Consider the following 20266-nt stretch of genomic DNA (forward strand, 5'->3'; position numbering starts at 1 on the left):
TTTGTACCCTCACAAAGCAAATGCAATGATGTTCCAGGTGAGCTACTAAGCAAGTTTACTATGTCAGAAAAGCAATATATATGGAGCTGCAGAATAAAAGTTGTTAGTGTTTTACTGCCAGTATATTGGTGATTTGAGATGGAAACTGCAGCTAATTGCATGTATAAGTAAATTTTTGGAGTGGTATAGGGTAAATGGTCATTCTTAGGAAACAGTCCGAGTTGTGCTAGAAACATTCAGAAATCATTTTAAACCTCAGGCCCGAAGTACCAGTGCGATACATGTACGTTGGGGAACTACCATCAGAACACCAGATTTGCTGAGAACCAGTAGTTTAGTTTTACTGACCCTATCCACAGTATTCCTGCGCCCCATGACGCTTTGCGCGAATTATGGGTGTAACTTCCGTTAAGCTGTAAACAATCAGTGAAAGACTAGCTCTGGACGCAATAATATATTTTTAAACCGTGTACGATGACATTACATTATTCTACTTACCCTTCAACCATTGAAAATTAAAAGGACATTTTCAAAGTGTAAAAGCGTAAACAAGGTATTTTCAACAGACCATGAATAATCTATGAAAAAGTATCTTTCCACAGCAAAATCGGCGGTAATCTGTATTATGTAACATACGTTGCCTTAATAATAAAAAAAATGTTTTACTTCAGCATTGCGTGATACTATTTTAAAGTGATTTCAGTCATTTTGACAGATAATAAATTGTAAATTTACCTGTGAAACCAAACCCGGAAAGAGACGTGCAGGATTTGGGGAGTATTCCAGTGAATTGGTATAGGCTACATCGTAAATTAAATCGGGAGAACAGACCACAAATGTGCAGTACATGTTGACCTTTATCATACTATTACAGCGAAATTCAAAAGTAAAAAAGAAAATAATCATGAGGAAAAGAATGCAGAGCTCTTACTATAGATATTCGTGTTATAACATGTCACGTTAAAATACCAAGTGTTACGTTATTCTGATGTTATTCTTAGATAAAACATGAAAGAAAACTGATAGCTCATTAAGTCAAACTGACGGATCAGCTTTATTTGTAGGGCAACCTTAGGATTTGAAATGATTCGTTTCAGTCTTTTTGAATGGGAGTTCCCCAAACCGGAAGTGCCACCCATAATTCAAAACGCAGTAAGCTCGTCAGGAATAAGGTGGATAGTGGAATATTATTTCAACCCTGTCACAGTAGATTTGGAATGTAAACTTAAAATTTGAATTGAAACATTTGATTCTCTGTGAAAAAAATTACAGTTACATTTTTCTTTTTATAACTCTTTTAACAAGCAACTCATTGTTCTTTTCATTGACAGCTGTAAGGCTGTAATGGAAATGTGTATTAGTAACCGTGCGGACATGAGTTTGAAACACTTTTTCCATGTCTTTTGTCTATCATCACAATAAACATAATAGGTGCTTTGTTGTTGTTGAATGTTTTGATGATAATATTCTGATTTAAAATAGTGATTAAAAATCCATTTATTAAAAAGAGTGGAACAAATAAAAGTGTTTTTTTACGTCACGCTAAGATTTCTGTTTAAAAATTGTTTTTAAGGCAGCTTCGGTCCTTTTTCTCGATATCCTTTTTCTCGATATCCTTTTATCCCTCCCGATTACACAAGACCCTCTCTACTGTTAACTCTGATGTTTCTTTGAGATAACAGAAAAACACCAGGAAACAAATACCGACATATTAAAATGAAATATGACAGCTTTGAGTATTTGTACTCTGTTCTCTCTCTGTTCTCTCTGAAGTCCTTCGATGAAGAGGGAGGGAAGTGACAGTATTAATGAAAGAGTGAAAGCATTTAACTGGCATTTTCCTCCTCTGATTTACACTTGCTGCAGCTTGTCAGGCACCCAATTATCCCTGTCCACTGGAGTCTGAATGGATGGCAGGTCAAAACCCATCAGCATGAAGTCTATTATTACTCTATTGAATGTAATGATAGTCATAAACAGATCTGAACATTTTTATGCGTTGTTAAATATGGTCAAAAGTAAATGTTGACGAGCGGGTTGATAGCCTACTACATGGTTCTGGACATCCGGATATACATTTAGGCTAGTATGTTACTAGATTTTTTTTTAAAGGTCCCATATTGTACACCTTTCTGGAGTTTTATTTTAGGTGTTGATGTCCTTAAGAATATATATTTGCTGTATAAGTGCCAAAAACCATCTCAATATATTTTTACAGCTCCTTTCTCATGAGTTTTTCTAAGAACAGGTTGATTTTGGCCCGTCTTATTAATATTCATGAGCCTTTCTTCTGATTGGCCTGTTGTTATCTGGCGGTGACTGAGTAGTTCTGATATCACATTTTTACAGAAGTCACGACGGCTCGTGTAAAGGCACAGCTACTTTATGCAGGCTGTGTGCATTTGTCTGTGGATTGACTGTTATGAAAGTTATATGGTAGTTCCATAGCACCTAGACCTCTGTAAAAGGAAATTTCAGTTTTGACAATATGGGACCTTTATTGTATGTATGTATGTACAGTGGGGGAAATAATTATTTAATCCCGTGCTGATTTTGTATGTTCGCCCAAGAAATGAAGGGTCAATCATTTTTATGGTAGGTTTTAACGGATAGAGACAGACTGTCAACCAAAAAATTCAGAAAAACACATTATGTAAAGGTTGTAAATTGATTAGCATTTGATCGAGTGAAATAAGTATTTGATCCCCTGCCAACCAGCAAGAATTCTGAGTCCCACAGATTGGTTATGTGCCCATGTAAAAAACAGATTAGTCCTGTCCATTTAAGAAAGTACTCCTAATGTCAGTGGCACCTCTCTACAGAATCTGTATCTTCCATTCCAACCTCTCCACCACCATGGGCAAAAACAAAGAGCTGTCAAACATCAGGGACCAGATTGTAGATCTGCACAAGGCTGGAATGGGCTACAAGACCATCAGCAAGAAGCTGATGAAGAAGCTTGAGAAGGAGACTTTTGTTGGTGTGATTATTCGGAAATGGAAGAAATACAAAATGAAAAATCAATCGCCCTCGGTCTGGAGCTCCATGCGAGGCTCATGAGGTACGGATGATCATGAGAAAGGTGAGGGATCAGCCCAGAATTACACGGGAGGAGCTGGTTAATGATACCAAGCAAACCATTGGTAACACTACGACTAACACACTACGCCAAGGTCCCCCTGCTCAAGAAGGCACATGTACAGGCCCATCTGAAGTTTGCCAATGAACATCTAAATTATTGAAGGTGATGAAGGCTTGGGTGAAAGTGCTGTGGTCAGATGAGACCAAAATTGAGCTCTTTGGCATCAACTCAACTCATGTTTGGAGGAAGAGAAATGCTGACTATGACCCCAAGAACACCATCCCTACAGTCGAGCAAGGAGGTGCATTATGCTCTGGGGCTGTTTCTCTGCTAAGGGTACAGGACGACTTCACTGTATTAAGGGTCTGATGGACGGGGCTATGTACTGTAAAATCTTGGACGAGAACCTCCTTCCTTCAGCCAGAACACTGAAGATGGGTCGGGGATGGGTCATCCAGTATGACAATGACCCAAAACATACCTCCAAGGCAACAAAGGAGTGGCTCAAGAAGAATAACATTAAGATTGCAATTTCTGTAAAGCTGCTTTGAGACAATGTGTATTGTGAAAAGCGCTATACAAATAAATTTGAATTGAATTGAATTGAATTGAAAGATCTTGGAGTGGCCTACCCAGTCTCCAGACGTTAATCCTATAGAAAATCTGTGGAGGGAGCTGAAACTTTGAGTTGCCAAGCAACAGCCAAGAAACCTTAAGGATTTTGAGAGTATCTGTAAAGAGGAGTGGACCAAAATCCCTCCTAAGATGTGTGCAAACCTGGTGACCAACTACATGAAACGTCTTCCCCCTGTGCTTGTCAACAAAGGTTTCTCCAGCAAAGAACTAGGCTAAGGCATGTTTTGCTTGGGGATCAAATACTTATTTCACTTACTGAAATGCAAATCAATTTATAACTTTTATATAATGTGTTTTTTCTGGATTTTTTGGTTGATATTCTGTCTCTATCCGTTAAAATAAACCTACCATAAAAATGATAGACCCTTAATTTCTTTGTAAGTGGGCGAACTTACAAAATCAGCAGGGGATCAAATAATTATTTCCCCCTACTGTATGTATGCATGTATCAGAATCACAATCAGAAAGAGCTATATTGGCAAGTATGTTAGCACACGCAATGTTTGTATGTATGTATTAGGGGTGTGTGATATTAACAAAAAAGGTTATCTCTGTGTTTTTTATAACGATAATTATGGGATATTTTTTGCTTTCATAACATGAATTATAGATATGAATTATCAATAATGTCAGCTCGCACATTATTAAAGAACAATTACGATATTATCCTAGGTGATAAATTAAAATTAAATATTGCACACCCCTAGTATGTATGTAAGTATTTATTTATTTATTTGTGTGCTTGTTTATTTAAATTGGGATTTTTATTAATATTTTATTTATTGGATAAAATATTATAAAAATGTAATTAATAAATGTAATTAATATATGTATTAATTCTTATAATAATTAAGTACCAGTTATACATATATATTACTTGTACCTACTTATACTATTACTACTACTACTAATAATAATAATAATAATAAAGTAAAAAAAATAAAATAATGATAATATGGTGCCTTTATCAAATTGCTGAGTTTAAATGCTTAAAACAACCAATAAGCCACTTAAGAGTGTACATTACAGTGATTTTACCACTGTTAACAGGGTTTTGGAAACATTGTTGACATTGTTAAATATCCACATTGTTTAATGCCTACCAACAGCATTTCTTTATTTATTCATGTGTTGTGTATGTCCTGCTGTTTTTGACTCAACTGTACTGTATCTACTGTACAGCAGTGTTTATGACTCAGCTGGGGGTTTGTAATGCAGCTATTGACATGCTAATGAGAGTGACCCAGAACTGCTGGTGACCTGATTCATGGGCTCCGTGTTTGTGCTGTAAGGACCTCCAGAGAGAGGACTTTGATTAACCCACCAGCAACCACTCAATTCATCTATTGATGCACCTGTGTGTCTGTGAATGTGGTTTTAGGAAAGTGTGTATGTGTGTCTGTACTGAAGAAGCAGACGGTCACCCTCTAACATTTATGAATGATTTTAACAGGTTTATTTACCCAAGTGAACTCTGTTTCCTACAGGAACTCTAAACCAAAATAACTGGGCAAAGAAATACCCGTCATGCAACAATGCCAAACAGTCACCAATAAACATTGAAGAGAGCCTGGCACAGGTCAAAATTAATTTCCAGAAGTTGAGATTAGAGGGATGGGCGGAAAAGACGTCAGACTCCACTACAGTAAAGAATGATGGGAAAACTGGTGAGAACAACAGTTTTAAAAAAAAAATATTGCACATTTATTAAGTTAAGTTTCTTCTCATTATTTTTATAATATTAAAATATATATATTTTTTATATTATTTCTTGTGAAATATAATGAAAATTGCTATTTTGTCAGAATACCCAGATGTAGTACGGAGCCCCTAAGGGACGTGGTGGTGAAAACATATGGGATGGGAGAAAACAATATTTTTCAAATATTTTGCGCTTCCCAGAGAAACTTTGCGTTCCCTTGCAAAACTTATGCGTTCCCTCGCAAAACTGTTGTGAGCTCGGACAAACACTTGCTGTTTAATGTCCCGCTGACAGTGTTTCAGACAGCTCCGCACGTTAACAATGGAGCGTTTCATAGTGTTTGAACTTGGACTCAAATATAAAGAAATGCAGTCAGTGAGTGCTTAAATCAAGGAGTTCAGTAAAGTTGTCAGTATATTTACAGATTCGAACTTCGCGGATCAATAACTCGTGAGCTTAACATTGTTAAAACACAAATGACACCGATTTACAATCATAGTAACGTAGTAGACAACGAGCTACAACCCAATTTTCCTCAAAACGAGCTTTAAAATATTAATTGGTCTCTAAGCAGGCTTTATTTGATCAAACTAAGTGTTGTAGGAGACCATTGATGTGTAAACTAAATTTGGTGACACTGCAGTGTCTAACATTGAAGTTAATGACTATTTCATGTTTTTTGGGGATTTTGCACTTTGCAGACGGTCCCTTCGGACATAGAGATCAATTTATATTATAAAGCTCTTTTTAGAGGGAAATTTGGTTGTAGCTCGTTACTATGATTGTAAATAGGTGTCATTTGTGATTTAACAATATTTAGCTCTGAGTTATTGATCCGTGAAGTTCGAATCTGTGAATATATTGCCTCTCAAATATCTCCCTCTCAAATATCTTTGAGAGGGAACGCAAAAGTTTTGCGTTGGGAACGCAAACGTTTTGGGAGGGAACGCGAAAGTTTTGCGAGAGACCGCAAAGTTTCTCTGGGGAACGCAAACGTTTTGCCAGGGGAACACAAAAGATTTGAAAAATATTTATTTCTCCCATCCCAATTTTTTCCCAGCACTATGTCCCTTTAGGGCTTCCTTTAATATATTATAGCATCAATGGAGAAATGCTTTTTGTGGTCACGTGGTCTGTTCACATGAAATCTACCAGCAATGGTTAAGTAGACCTGCTACCCTAGATATTCATTCAAACATGAAAAAATCTGAAAATTCACACTTGATGTGAATAGATGTTAAGCTTTAATGTCTATAATGTGTTGCTTGTCACCAGTGGCCATCGATGTGGGAGGAGAGTTTTATGTGAGTGGAGGGGGGCTCAGGTCCAAGTTTAAGGTGGGACGCATCACTTTCCACTGGGGCCTGTGCAACTCCTCCTCTGATGGTTCAGAGCACGGCCTCAACGGAGACAAATTCCCCCTGGAGGTATTTTACTCTCACATAATAAAATGATGTAAATTTAAATCAGTATTTGTTAATCAGTGTTAATTTAGCAAACTGGCTGACTGCACATTACAACTTACTTTTAATTCGGAGAGTGAATGTATACAATTGCTGATTAGATATATTGTTTGTTTATTGTTCAGATGCAGATATATTGTTACGATGCAGATGTGTTCAGTGACCTCGATGAGGCCCTCAGAGAAGGAGGAAAGATCACAGCGTTGGCTGTGCTGTTTAAGGTAAGAATAATTTTAGATCATTTTATTAAGTATATATAAAAAAAAAAAAAAAAAAAATATATATATATATATATATATATATTGCTAAATAGCTGCATTGAATATTGTGGTCTTGTTGCTGGTTCTCCATTACATACTTGCTTTCTTTATGTATTGAACATCTTCACTCCATCAAATGAATAATCTTAGACAGGCTTAGACACTCTTCGAACCTCACCACACCCCTGGCCGGCATTTAGCCTGAGGTACGGATCAGTTTCAGAAATACTTCTGGAAATTTCTGAAGAAATACACTGTTGTTCTGATGGAAAAGACTGACAGAGTGTAACCACAATGTGTTGCTAAACCTTCATAATATGTTGGCTTTTCCCTGAGTTCTGGTATAATTTATGCGTAATAACATGAAATTGTGTGCTTGTATATTGTGTTGTCTGCCAGTTTGGTTATGCATGTTTTGAAAGTGAAGCTTGTATGAACGCGTCTTATTTTGAATGCAAATAATTGTGGTTAAGATGCAAAATCAGATTTTTTTCTCATGAAATCTCAAATCCATTTAGTCTGAAATGCTCAACAAGCACATACATTTGTAGGGTTCAGGTGCCCACTTTCTTTTGGCCATATAATGTATCATGTATTTTGTTAATTATGCTATTATCATGCAATTTAAATGATGCTTCTCTCCACAGACATGTACTGATGATAATGAAAATTACATGGCCATCATTGATGCAGTCAACAGTGTCAGCCGTTATGGTACGTTCAGTCTTCATATCCACATTTAAAGGGCTCATATTCCAAATTCTTTCAATATTTATCATGAAAATAGTGTTTTCCATCAGGGCTCTTTAAGCTCTTCCATGTCCAATGGCCCTTAAAGTCAAAAAAGAAAATTCTGTCAGAATTTTACTCACCTGTGACTTTCTTCTGTGGAACTTAAAAGCAGAAATTCTGACTGTTTTGGTCGCTCTTTTCCATACAATTATAATAAATCTGAACCAAAACTTTCAAGTTTCAAAAAGCACCATAAAAGTGGTCCATACGACTTATGCTCTATATTCTGGAGTCAAACGATGGCTTAAATTCCTTTCTCCGTGGAAGATAGAAAGTCATATGGGTTTGGAAAGACATGTAGGTGGATAAATAATGACACAATTTTCATTTTGTGTAAACTATCCCTGTTTTCTCTGGTCAGGAAAGACCGGCCCCATCTCTCCGTTCACCCTGCAGGGTCTCCTTCCCAACTCCACGGAGAAGTACTTCATCTATAACGGCTCTCTGACCACTCCTCCCTGCTCTGAGACTGTAGAGTGGATCGTCTTCAAAAACACAGTGGCCATCTCAGATGTTCAGGTCAGCTTCATGGACAGTTTTTCAGAGCATTGACCTGCTAGCACATATAACTGCATGTGTTATTTACAGATTTAAAGGGGCCATTCACCCAAAAAGGAACAATATGTCATCATGGACTAAGGCTTTCAAGCTTCAAAAAGGACAAACTTTTTGTCTTTTTAAACTTGAAATCCTCAGTTTCATTGCATTTGCTTGAAAAAGAGCAACCAGCGCATTATTTGAAATGTCAGGTTTTTTCACTGAAGAAAGAAAGCCATACAGGTTTGGAACAACTCTTAATTTAAAAGCTCTGACACAGCAGACGATTAACAGATTGTGGCGGGACCGATGCATATAAAAGATGCATGTATGTCTGAATACTATGACAGATTGAAAGATGGTCAGACAAAAAGACTGCTAAACACAGTTGCCTTATACCCACAAAAACATTTCACACATACATAATGAAAATTACCTTGTTTTGACTAGTATAGTTCAATAACTCAAAACCTTATTTTTTTGTTTACTTTTTAAAAGTAAATACTGGCAGCTAATGAGCTAGTTATGTTGTTTTGGAATTGAAACCCTGAGGCCATCGTCAGCTGGAGTGATATTGTGACTGTGTATTTGTCATTTGGCGTCTGCGCAACACTGACTCTATGTGATACACACTCAGTAACTGAAAACAATTATCAAGAAATGGCACACATGCCTAAAAATGACGGCTCAAACATCAATTAGCATTTCAAGTGTTATTTTACTTTGACGTGTAGATCCGTTTCATTTCCTGAATGTACATTTACATTTTATTTGACATTTGCTTTCTTAGAAATCCATTCAATCATACCCAATAATAATAATAAAGTTAGCTGAGCTTTTGACACTAAATACTAAGTTCGCACAAAAAGGATGCCAACTCCCTCCAGAAGAGGAAGACATCAAAATTTTTGATTATCATGATATTGGATGCCACAAAGCAAACTGTCATTAAATGGAATTAGAGGGAGCGAGCATAGAGTTACATGTAACAAAAGACTGTAAATGCTTAAATACAGCCTTTGTAGTGTCTTCAATTCAGTCTGGGGCTGTTGCCCTCGAGTGGCAAGCAAGTCAATACAAGCTGCAGTTGAAACACATGGTGAAAGCAGTAGCTTTACCACAAAGTAACATGCCCACTCCTGATGACATTACAATGGGAATGACATTGACTCCCACACATTAAAGAGCAGCTTTGATGTCCACATAATGGAGGACATCTTGTCTCTGGGCTACATTGTGTTTGTTTAAGGTTGAATAAAAGGGTGTTACAGTTTTTTAATGTATGGAGATTTAATAGTTCTGTTTTAGTTAGGTAAGTTCAAGCTTTATAATACTGTCAGGTAGTAAATAGGATCATACCAGTTTATCATCTTTACCAATATTTTAAATATGTACTTTTTGACAACTCTAATATAGAACATATTTTTTTAATGGACACAAAGGAAGTTTCAAACCAAATTTTGTACCTACTATAGGGGAGAACGGGGTAATGTGAGACATCGGGTAATGTGAGACACCCCCTGTATCTAGTCAACGGAACACATTTGTGGTCATGTGACAATTATGTTTTCAAGCCCATCCCATTTCCCCTTGGCCATGAAGGAGAGGACCTCATGGTGCTGTGATAAGGATGTTTTTTTCACAAAAATTTTTTTTTGCATGTTAAAGTAAATTTTCTTGCTGTCAACTTAATCAACTGTTGTGCCAAAGCAAATATATTCAGGTAGAAAAACTTTTATCATACATGTTAATGAACTATTAACATATAAAACCATGTGATAATGCTAGCTAAAGAGTATCCTGAATTACTAAGAGAGATCGTTTTTTTCTAAAATTTGGCAGTGGGGTAAAGTGAGACAAATGCTGTGGGGTAAAGTGAGACATGAGGCACAAGTTAAGTTTAGTCTTAAACATATTTTAATGTAATATTACATTACATATGTTTTATTTTTTTAATGTCATAAACATTGTAGAAAAACCATCATGCCAAGGTAATACACCAGGAAGACAACCTGGGGCAAAACACCCCTTGAGGAGATGGATAGTGCAGCCGCTGAGGTCAAAGAAGGAAAAAAGTCTATAACAGCAGCTGCAAGGCATAGAAATATTGACAAGCCTGACAAGATATTGAGGAGGAGGAGCCCTGTTTTAAAAATGTGGAATATTGAAGCCAATATTTTTAAAACCTAGTGCAGCTGCACAGCAGACACAGATGAACGGCTAGGGCGGTCATTGGATGTGGTGCGGTAACTGCACGAACCTATGGCGAGGCGGCTCATACGCAAGAACCAATCAGGCTGCTTCGCGCCCTGGCGTGTTAGATCCCTCCAGAATGGGTGTGGCCTAAGCCTTTATATTGGCCAGTACAGCCAATGGTAGTCAGGTTAAGTTGACTGAAGTGATCCCCTGATCAAAGCCACATACACTTTGAACGTGGAGGGGGTACGACCCACATCCAAATGCTCTTGTAAGAAGGCGAGTATACTCGATACTTTGCACAAATAGGGGTCCAGGCTCCATGCAGCGCACCAGCCAGAAAATGCCTCCCATTTCTGAGCGTAGAGGCGTCTAGTTGACGGCGCTCTTGCCTCAGTGATCGTCTTCAGCACCCTTTCCGGGAGACACCCGAGTACCCGTTGAGGGGCCATACATAAAGGGCCCACAAGTCGGGATGGGGATGGCAGATTAATCGGTTTGGCTGCGTGAGGAGGTCTCTCCTCAGCGGCACCGCAGCTCTACCAGCACGGAGAACCATAACTGAGTCTTCCAGAGAGGTGCTATTAGTAGCACTTGCTCTCCCTGATCCGTTCGATGACCTGTGGTAACATCGTGACCGGAACAGCGGGCGGCTCGGCCATTTATGGGCAAGCGCGTCCTTGCTCTTTGAGAAAAATATTCGGCAATGTATTCTGAGGCGAAGAGGTCGACCTTTGCCTCGTCGAAGATGCTCAATATTAGCTGAACCGTCTGTGGGTGAAGAGACCATTCCCCAGGGGGAACATTGTCTCTGGATAACATATCCGCACCCTGGTTCAGGATGCCTGGCACATGCGTCGTCCTTAGGGAGCACAGGTTGTGCTGAGCCCATAAAATTAGGTTTTTGGCCATGGCTTGCAGGTTGCTTGACCTTAGAACGCCCTGGCCATTTATATAGGACAACACTGCCATGTTGTCCATCCGGACCAGGACGTGGTGGCCTTTTAAGTACGGGAGAAAGGCTTTCAGCGATAGAGCAACTGTTCTCATCTCTAGACAGTTTATATGTAGGCGCTTCTCAGGGCTTGACCATGGGCCTGAGACGAGCCTACCCTCGTAAAGGGGCCCCCCAACCTAGGTTGGAGGCATTTGTCGAGATCACTTTTCTCCTCGTAACCGCACCCATACTCACTCTTGACTGATACCAGTCGCCTGCTTTCCAGGGAGCCAGGGCTCTGATAAAAAGTAAGTGGATCAGTTTACCCCCAGCTGGTTCACTTTACCCCCTTGATTTTTCTGGTCTGTCTCAGTTTTCCCCTAAGCTGGGGTAAAGTGAGACACAAGATCACTTTTTAAAAAACAATCATATTTTCACTGCCCTTCATCCTGAATACATTCTTATAATTTCCATTGCTAGGAAACATCCTGAATTAATGGGAAATGTGTAAATTGTAACTGATATATCATTTTAGCTCGCTTAGACGAGGACAGCAAATGTAAAAAATGTCTCACTTTACCCCACTCTCCCCTACAGTATACGATTTCGGACGCAGCAACTGATTCATTCAGGAACAGACAAGTCTGTCTTTATGACACAGTCATTGAATCATTCACTCAACCGATTCGTTCCAAAACAGTGATTCATTAAGGAACAAACAAGACTGGTTTCATGAGTGTGTAAGTGAATCATTCACTCAACCGATTTGGTTCAAAAACACTGATTCTTTCAGGAACAGGAATGTGTGGTGCTCAGTGACGAGCAAGGAGCTGTTCATTTGTCCGTGGTTCTCTTTCATCATCTCGTGTTCGAGATCCACCTATGGGAAGGGCATCCGTACCTGACCTCTGCAGAAGCATCCAATTGCACCAAGTCTGGCTAGACAGACAGAAGCGCGCAGCCAATGCCAGGTGAGGCCACACCCCCTCACCTAAGGGCATATAACATCTGGGCGCGCTGCTATTCCTCAGTTGACATTCGCTTCTCGCGATCTCTGCATCTCACAGCTCGGTTGGATTTTTACACTGCTCACCTCGTGTCTTCAGGAGGACATATCGACCAGATCAGCCTCCGCCGGACGTGACAGTTGTTTATTTTTTAACTACTGCTGCTTTGCATTCGGAGCCGCCCACGCTCTCGCTATTTTCACCGTTTCTCCTCACGGCTGCCCGCCACGGATTTCTCCGTTTTCTTCGCTGGTATGTCACTGTCTAAGCCTGCAGCCTCTCCAGGGGATAGCATGTCACGGGCCTGCCCGGCCGCGTGTGGTGCCCTCATCGCAGCTAAGGATCTTCATCAGCTTTGCGTGGTCTGTTTGGGTCTTAAGCACGCTCGGGAAGCCCTTGAAAACCCGGAGAATTGCAGTTTCTGCCTCTTGCTGCCTAGGAAGCTGCTAAAACGCCGTCTTAAGGTGGCAGTGACACAGTGCACCGGGCTCAGCCCTTCTGACTCGGACGGGGGACACGGTGATGACGACGCGCTACCGGGGGCCTCCCGGGGCGCAACGTCTCTCGTCTGGGCTGACCAGCCCAATCCCGCCTTCCCCGAGGAGGACATCTTCGGGGACAACCTCACTCTCGTCCACGACCTGCCCGGTTCTGGCGAAGAGGAGGATGCGGCCATTCTTGGGGTTTCAGAGGACGAGGAGGCCATCCCGCCCTCTGGTGTTCCCCAGGCTACGGCCCACGCGGTTCTGCCTCAAGCCATCCTCCTGGAAGTGTGTGAGCGAGCGGCCGCTCGTCTCAACATCGAATGGCCGGCACCGCAGAGCGCCACCGACCAGGAGAGGGATATTTATGATGGGAAAGTGCTGGGACCCCCTCCCGGCCCGAGGAAACAACTCTTCCCCATCCTCCCGGCGTGCGCGAAGCACATGAGAAATTATTGGAGCGACCCGCTCGACTTCAAACACGGTCTCACGGGACTCGAGGTTAAGGACATGGCGGCGCACGGTATGGGCGAACCTCCCACCGTCGAACCTTCCATCGCCAGGCACCTTAACCCCGCTCAGGGCGGGCTGCTCGCTCCCCCCAAGCCGGTCTTGCCCAACAAGATGGACCGTTTTGCTGCCTCCGTTCACCAGGCAGCTTATAAGTCCTCGGCCGTGGCTGTCAGGGCCCTTAACGTTTCTTCGCTCCTCTCCGCCTACCAGGCGGAGATCCTTGAAGAGTTAGGGCAACAATTGGAAAAGGGAAATCCTTCTGAAACCCTGTGGAAGGAGATCCTAACGGTGAACGACCTCGTCCTCCGTAACGCTCGGCAGGCCGTCCAAGCTTGCGGGCGCTCCATGGCGCTTTCCGTGGTCGGAGAGCGCGCGCTCTGGCTGAACCTGTCGGGACTCCCTGACAGTGAGAAACGGCGCATCGCGGGCGCGCCGGTGGAGCCCGGCCGGGCTCTCTTCGGCCCCGCCGTCGCACTGATGCAACAACGGTGTGACGATAAGAAAAAGGAGGATGAGGCCTTCAAACTTTGCCTTCCTAGGAAGTCAGTCCCACGCCAGGCGCCCCCTGTGCGTTTGCCTAACCCACCGGCCACGGGACGACAGTTTCATCAGGGCAGAGAAAAGCCCCGCAACAAACCACCCCCTCGGCAACATAACCCAGCACCTACACACAAGCACTGGGGTAAGCCCGCTCCCGCCGCGGCCGCGGCCGGGAGACCTGCGAATTCCAACCCCACCGACTCGAAACGCAAGCGGCCTGCCTGATGTTCAGCCGATGGGGGCTTCGAGTCCATGTTCACGGGCCGCAAGCCCTTCGGACTCCCCTCCTCTTCTAGGACCCCCGTCCAAAAAACCCAGGGGGTCCCGCGGATGGGTCAGCTCTCCGTGTGTAAACGAGACTGCCCAGCTCGTGTGTTCGAGAGATGTGTGTTTTCCCCCCACGTTCAGGGGGCCCTTTGTAAGGGAAAGTTTAAGCTCAGTGACACCACACTGCCCACACTCTGTTCCCCTCACTCTCTCAATAAAGGCTTCGGCCCCAGTGTTTGCCCAACACAAAACACACAAAACACAAAAAAATACGAATCAAATGAATTCGTTTCGGCGGGAAAACCTCTCTCCGCAGAGAGAATTCATCTCACTGCAGAGAGAGGAAATCCCTCCGAACCCCTGCATGTCGCCTCTAGTGTACCCACTAGATGGCGCCATTGCATCACAAATAAACCTGTCGGTCTCACACAGCTCCGCTCTGGCCCGAGCGGGAGCTCTCGCGAGTCACGAAGCGGCTTGGCGAACCGTTTCAGCTCCCGAGTGGGTGATGCGTACAGTAATGCAGGGTTACAGATTGCAATTCGCAGTAAAACCCCCGCATTTCAACGGCATTCTCTTTTCTCACACGGAAGAGAACGCCTCTCACATTCTGAAAGAGGAAATTTCATCTCTCTTAAACAAGGGAGCGATTCAGGTGGTACCTCCCAATCTGATGAACCAGGGTTTTTATTCCCGTTATTTTCTGGTCCCGAAAAAAGGCGGCTCTCTCCGCCCTATCTTGGACCTTCGAGTGTTGAACAAACATTTGAGGAAATACAATTTCAGAATGCTGACACAAGGCGCACTCGCCCGTGCCATAAAACAGAACGACTGGTTCACATCAGTCGATCTGAAAGATGCTTTCTTTCACATAAGCATCTATCCTCCGCACAGGAAGTTTCTTCGTTTCGCCTACCAGGGCATATGTTACGAATTCACAGTTCTTCCGTTTGGACTCAGTTTGAGTCCCCGGTCTTTCTGTCTGTGCGCGGAGGCGGGCTTAGCACCTCTGAGAATATCAGGTCTGAGAATCCTGACTTATATAGACGATTGGCTCATCATAGCCGAATCAAAGGAGAAGGTGTTGCAGGACACCGACCGTGTGCTCGCGCACATCACATCGCTCGGGTTTCAAGTGAATGTGAGCAAGAGCAATTTCACGCCCAGTCAGAATGTCATTTTCTTGGGCTTGGAGTTGAATTCGGTCTCCATGCGAGCGCGCCTCTCTCAAGAGCGCGTTCGCTCTCTGATGAACTGTCTGACGCAGTTCAGAGAAGGGGCGAAAGTGCAATATCGCACATGTCTCAGGCTACAGGGTCTCATGGCTTCATCCACCCAAGTTGTGCCATTGGGACTTCTGAGGATGAGGGCGTTCATGAAATGGGTCTTGTCACTACATTTCAGCCCGATTCGCGACCTTTGCCGCTCGGTAACAGTGACACGCGCCTGCTCGGCGACCTTGCGCCACTGGGAGAGCGAGAACTTTTACGCACGGGGAACCCCTCTGGGGGCGGTTACGATGCGGAAAGTTGTGACGACAGATGCGTCCTTGACAGGCTGGGGTGCCACCCAGGAGGGCAGAACGGTGAACGGTCTGTGGCCAAACAGACTACGTTCAGCGCACATAAACTATTTAGAGCTTTTAACCATTTGGAAAGCTCTGAATCATTTTCTGCCTCGCCTACAGGGACATCACGTTCTAGTACGGTGCGACAATACCACGGCTGTGGCTTATATCAACCGTCAGGGCGGCATGCGCTCGTCGAAACTCCACGCTCTAGCTTACAAGCTTTTGGTGTGGAGCAGACGGGTTTTCCTGTCGTTACGCGCAACTCACGTTCCGGGCATTCTGAACAGAGGTGCGGATCTGCTATCAAGGGGAAACCCAATCTACGGAGATTGGCGTCTTCACCCTCAGATAGTGGAAATGCTATGGATGAGATTCGGACGGGCGAGCGTAGATCTATTCGCCTCGCGCGAAAACTACCATTGTCCTATGTTCTTCTCTCTAAGGGACATGGACGCGCCCCTCGGGGTAGACGCACTGGCCCACCCATGGCCCAGAGTGCTCCTGTATGCTTTTCCTCCCCTGTGCCTGATAATTCCCTCATTGGCCAGGGTGAGAGAGCAGGGCCTGTCTCTCATTCTGATAGCACCCAGGTGGCCCAAGGCACCATGGCTGGCGGAGATAATTCCTCTGTTATACGCCGAGCCGTGGCGCCTTCCCGTTCGCACGGATCTATTGTCCCAAGCCAACGGGGAGATTTACCACCCCCACCCGGACAGGGTGGCTCTCTGGGCCTGGCCCGTGAGAGGACGAACCTGAACGCACTTGGGCTTTCGCCGCGTGTGGTCGCCACTATTCAGAATGCCAGGGCCGTCTCTACACGGTCCTTATATGGCTGTAAGTGGCACGTGTTCGAAGGGTGGTGCGATGGGCGCGGTCTCACATCTTATCAGTGCTCAGTTCCTGATATTTTGTGTTTCCTTCAGGACCTCATGGAAAAAGGGAGGTCTTTTTCCACCATTAAGGTCTATTTGGCTGCGATTTCAGCCTGTCATGTGGGTTTTGAGGGCTCTACTGTCGGGCAGCACCCTCTAATCCGCAGATTCATGAAGGGTGCACGCCGCTCGTTGCCAGTCATCAGGAGAACTGTTCCGGAATGGGACCTCTCCATGGTGCTGGAAGCACTGTCTCAACATCCTTTTGAGCCCCTGGGGAGTATTTCCCTTAAGCTGCTGTCCTTCAAGACAGCTTTGCTCTTGGCCTTGGCATCTGCCAAACGTGTCAGTGAGCTACATGCACTCTCGGTTCACCCCTCGTGCACTAAGTTCTCCCTCAGTGGAGATAAGGTTTCCCTTAAGCCTAACCCGGCCTTCATGCCGAAGTGCTTCCCTGCGTTCACTTCGGAGGTGTTGGAGCTGTCCGCTTTTCACCCTCCACCTTTTACCTCTCTGGAGGATCAGAGGCTGAATGCTCTGTGTCCAGTCCGTGCTTTACAGGCTTATATGACCAGGACCAGCGCTTTCCGGAAGAGCGACCAGCTCTTTGTTTCATGGGCCCCTCCGCACAGAGGGAGTCCCATATCGAAGCAACGCCTCTCACATTGGGTTGTGGGCGCTATAACTATGGCTTATGAAGCAAAGGGAGTGCAGCCCCCAAGGGGCATCAGAGCTCATTCCACAAGGGGCTTAGCCGCCTCTTGGGCTTTGTTTAGGGGAGTGTCACTGCAGGACATCTGCTCCGCTGCCAGTTGGGCTTCTCCTCATACCTTTGTGCGTTACTACCGGCTGGATGTCACCAGAACCTCGGTAGCACATTCGGTTTTAGGGGTTGGGTCTTCTTAGCTCTTCCCTGTACCCTGTTGAAACCAATAAGAGTGAATGGCCCGGCTGGTCATGTTCATTCTTGCCACCAAACATTTACTTCCCGTTATGGGTTTAGTTTATGTGCCTTGGTGGGTTGGGGGTACTTTCATGTATGTGTCTCATGCATGCTTCATGTCCTGCGTGTCCACAGCAGTCGGTGTGGCGTCACCTTTGCAGGTTCATGATTAATGGACGTGTCAGGCACCGCCTCCCCGGGGTGACCGTCTTTCTCTGGCTTTCAGAACCTCACTGTGAGTGTATTGGGCAATCGGGGAGCTGTCCATGTCTCTCCCATAGGTGGATCTCGAACACGAGATGATGAAAGAGAACAATAGGTTACTATCGTAACCCCGGTTCTCTGAAACATCGAGTGGAGAGATCCACCAGCTTTGCCCCGCTTGCTGCACGAGAAGCGAATATACTTACTGAGGAATAGCAGCGCGCCCAGATGTTATATGCCCTTAGGTGAGGGGGTGTGGCCTCACCTGGCATTGGCTGCGCGCTTCTGTCTGTCTAGCCAGACTTGGTGCAATTGGATGCTTCTGCAGAGGTCAGGTACGGATGCCCTTCCCATAGGTGGATCTCTCCACTCGATGTTTCAGAGAACCGGGGTTACGATAGTAACCTATTGCTTTGTTTGGAACTGCTTTCGTAGCAAAAATAGACAAGGTAAGGGGCATTTCAAGTGTGGTCAAAAATTGCGAGAAGCAAAGCAGCAGAATGGAAAAATGCAAGGTCTACACAGCGCCCAAACATGTCTTTCTAGTGTAAGTTTACAAACTTATTCCGTGTGAACGGTTCCTGGTTATATCGTGTCTAAAATGTAAGTTAATTAATATCAACTTCTTGTTTGTTGAGCTTGTTCTGTAAAAGCAATACCATAGTGGTAATCGCGCTCCTGCACGCACACAGCAAATATTCCGACCAGCAGTACTTTTGCACGTGTGATTGCTTACTTAACAGTCGGTCTAATGAAGTTGTTATGAAGAGTATTTATTTTATATGATAAAAATGCTAGCTGCTTTTCTATTTTAAACCCCTTCAGAAACAGTTTTGTTGTCTAATCCGCGTCGCCGTATGTGTCCACAGCTGGAGATGTTCTGTGAGGTGATGACCATGCAGCAGGCTGGATATGTCATGCTTATGGATTACCTGCAGAATAACTACAGAGAGCAGCAGGAGAAATTTATGGGACAAGTCTTCTCATCCTACACTGGCGTCGAGGAGGTCCACACTCCTAGTACGTACTTCACAAACACACATACATGCGTAAACAAACTAGGGTAGCATGTGTCTGGGATCGTACATTCTTTAGGTCTTTAAATCAGTCTGGCAGTTTGAGGGTCATGGATCCAATTAGCCTCCAACACGATTCTAATCCCAAACAACTGCTTCTCAATTAAATTAGGTATCTATTTTTATACAACGAAGCCCTCTAGACATTTTCCACTTTCTATTTATAAATATAGACAGACAATTGGCCCATTTTTAGCCGTACGCAATGCTACTAATTCATAGATCTAAAATGGTTTTAACAATTGCTTTATTTTATATACAATGTAAATATCATTACCCTCAAGGGTTTTGGAGGCAAATTTTTTTAGCCTCTTTTTATTGTTGAAAAACTACCTCTGTCTAAATGTGTAAATCAGCACAATTAACTGAGTTCATTTTTCTAACATTATATAATATATTTTAAATTTAGCCTAAGAATTTTTTTCTTATTTAAAATTTTTCTTTTTTTTGTAAAAACATAAATGGACTTATAATGAGAAAACGAGATGTTTCACAAATCTATTACAAGGTTCGACCTGTTCATTTTAAAGCACCACTTACATATCCGTACTGGCTTGCTCTCAGACTTTCCGCTTTAGCAGATCGTTGATGGAACATCGATGCCCCCATTTCAGATTCCTCCGCTCCAGTGCGAACTCTGTAGGATTGAGAATCACTGGCATGTGGGAGTTGTTTTTACAGTGGCCATTGGCAATGGAAAATGTCCCACTTGTGTCCTTTCAAACACACACACACACACATATATATATATATATATATATATATATATATAATATATATATATATAAATATATATATACTCTCCAACATGTGTTTTATCTTAAATCAGCACCTGGGACATGTCATTTTACAGCCTTAAAGCTGTATTACTTTGTAAAGACTCACATATTACTTGCGACTCCATTTTTACAGGGACAAGATAAATTTGGATTATAGATACTCTTTGTCAGATTTGCAGTTTTCCAAATGTTTCATTATATATATTATATGTATCCTTCATGTACAGAGTGACTGGTGAAATCTCCGACTAGCATAACAAGCTGAAAGCAGCCAGGCAAACCAGATTTACTTACTGTAACCTCTCTTTCACTGTGCTCACTGTATTAACAATGTTTACTCACTACTATTCACTCACATCAATCTCTGTCTCTCTGGCTCTTGTATCAAAACATTTTTGAGTTGCTAGG

The 20266-nt window shown here is 43.2% G+C and overlaps 1 protein-coding gene across 5 annotated transcripts in view; it reads left to right on the top strand.

The window, feature by feature from the left end:
* The window catches only part of ptprz1a (protein tyrosine phosphatase receptor type Z1a), a 71133-nt gene that overhangs the window by 27224 nt on the left and 23643 nt on the right, over positions 1-20266 (top strand). For all 5 annotated transcript variants that reach the window (XM_077210991.1, XM_077210992.1, XM_077210993.1 and 2 more), the window contains exons 3-8: positions 5206-5385; positions 6696-6847; positions 7009-7104; positions 7791-7857; positions 8297-8454; positions 18873-19023. In XM_077210991.1, coding sequence (XP_077067106.1) covers positions 5206-5385; positions 6696-6847; positions 7009-7104; positions 7791-7857; positions 8297-8454; positions 18873-19023 — 804 coding nt within the window. The remainder of the gene's footprint in view (positions 1-5205; positions 5386-6695; positions 6848-7008; positions 7105-7790; positions 7858-8296; positions 8455-18872; positions 19024-20266) is intronic.

Source organism: Siphateles boraxobius, unplaced genomic scaffold, assembly GCF_051911475.1.
Source record: "Siphateles boraxobius isolate OS27281-9 unplaced genomic scaffold, OSU_SipBor_1 65, whole genome shotgun sequence".
Lineage (NCBI taxonomy): Eukaryota > Metazoa > Chordata > Actinopteri > Cypriniformes > Leuciscidae > Siphateles > Siphateles boraxobius.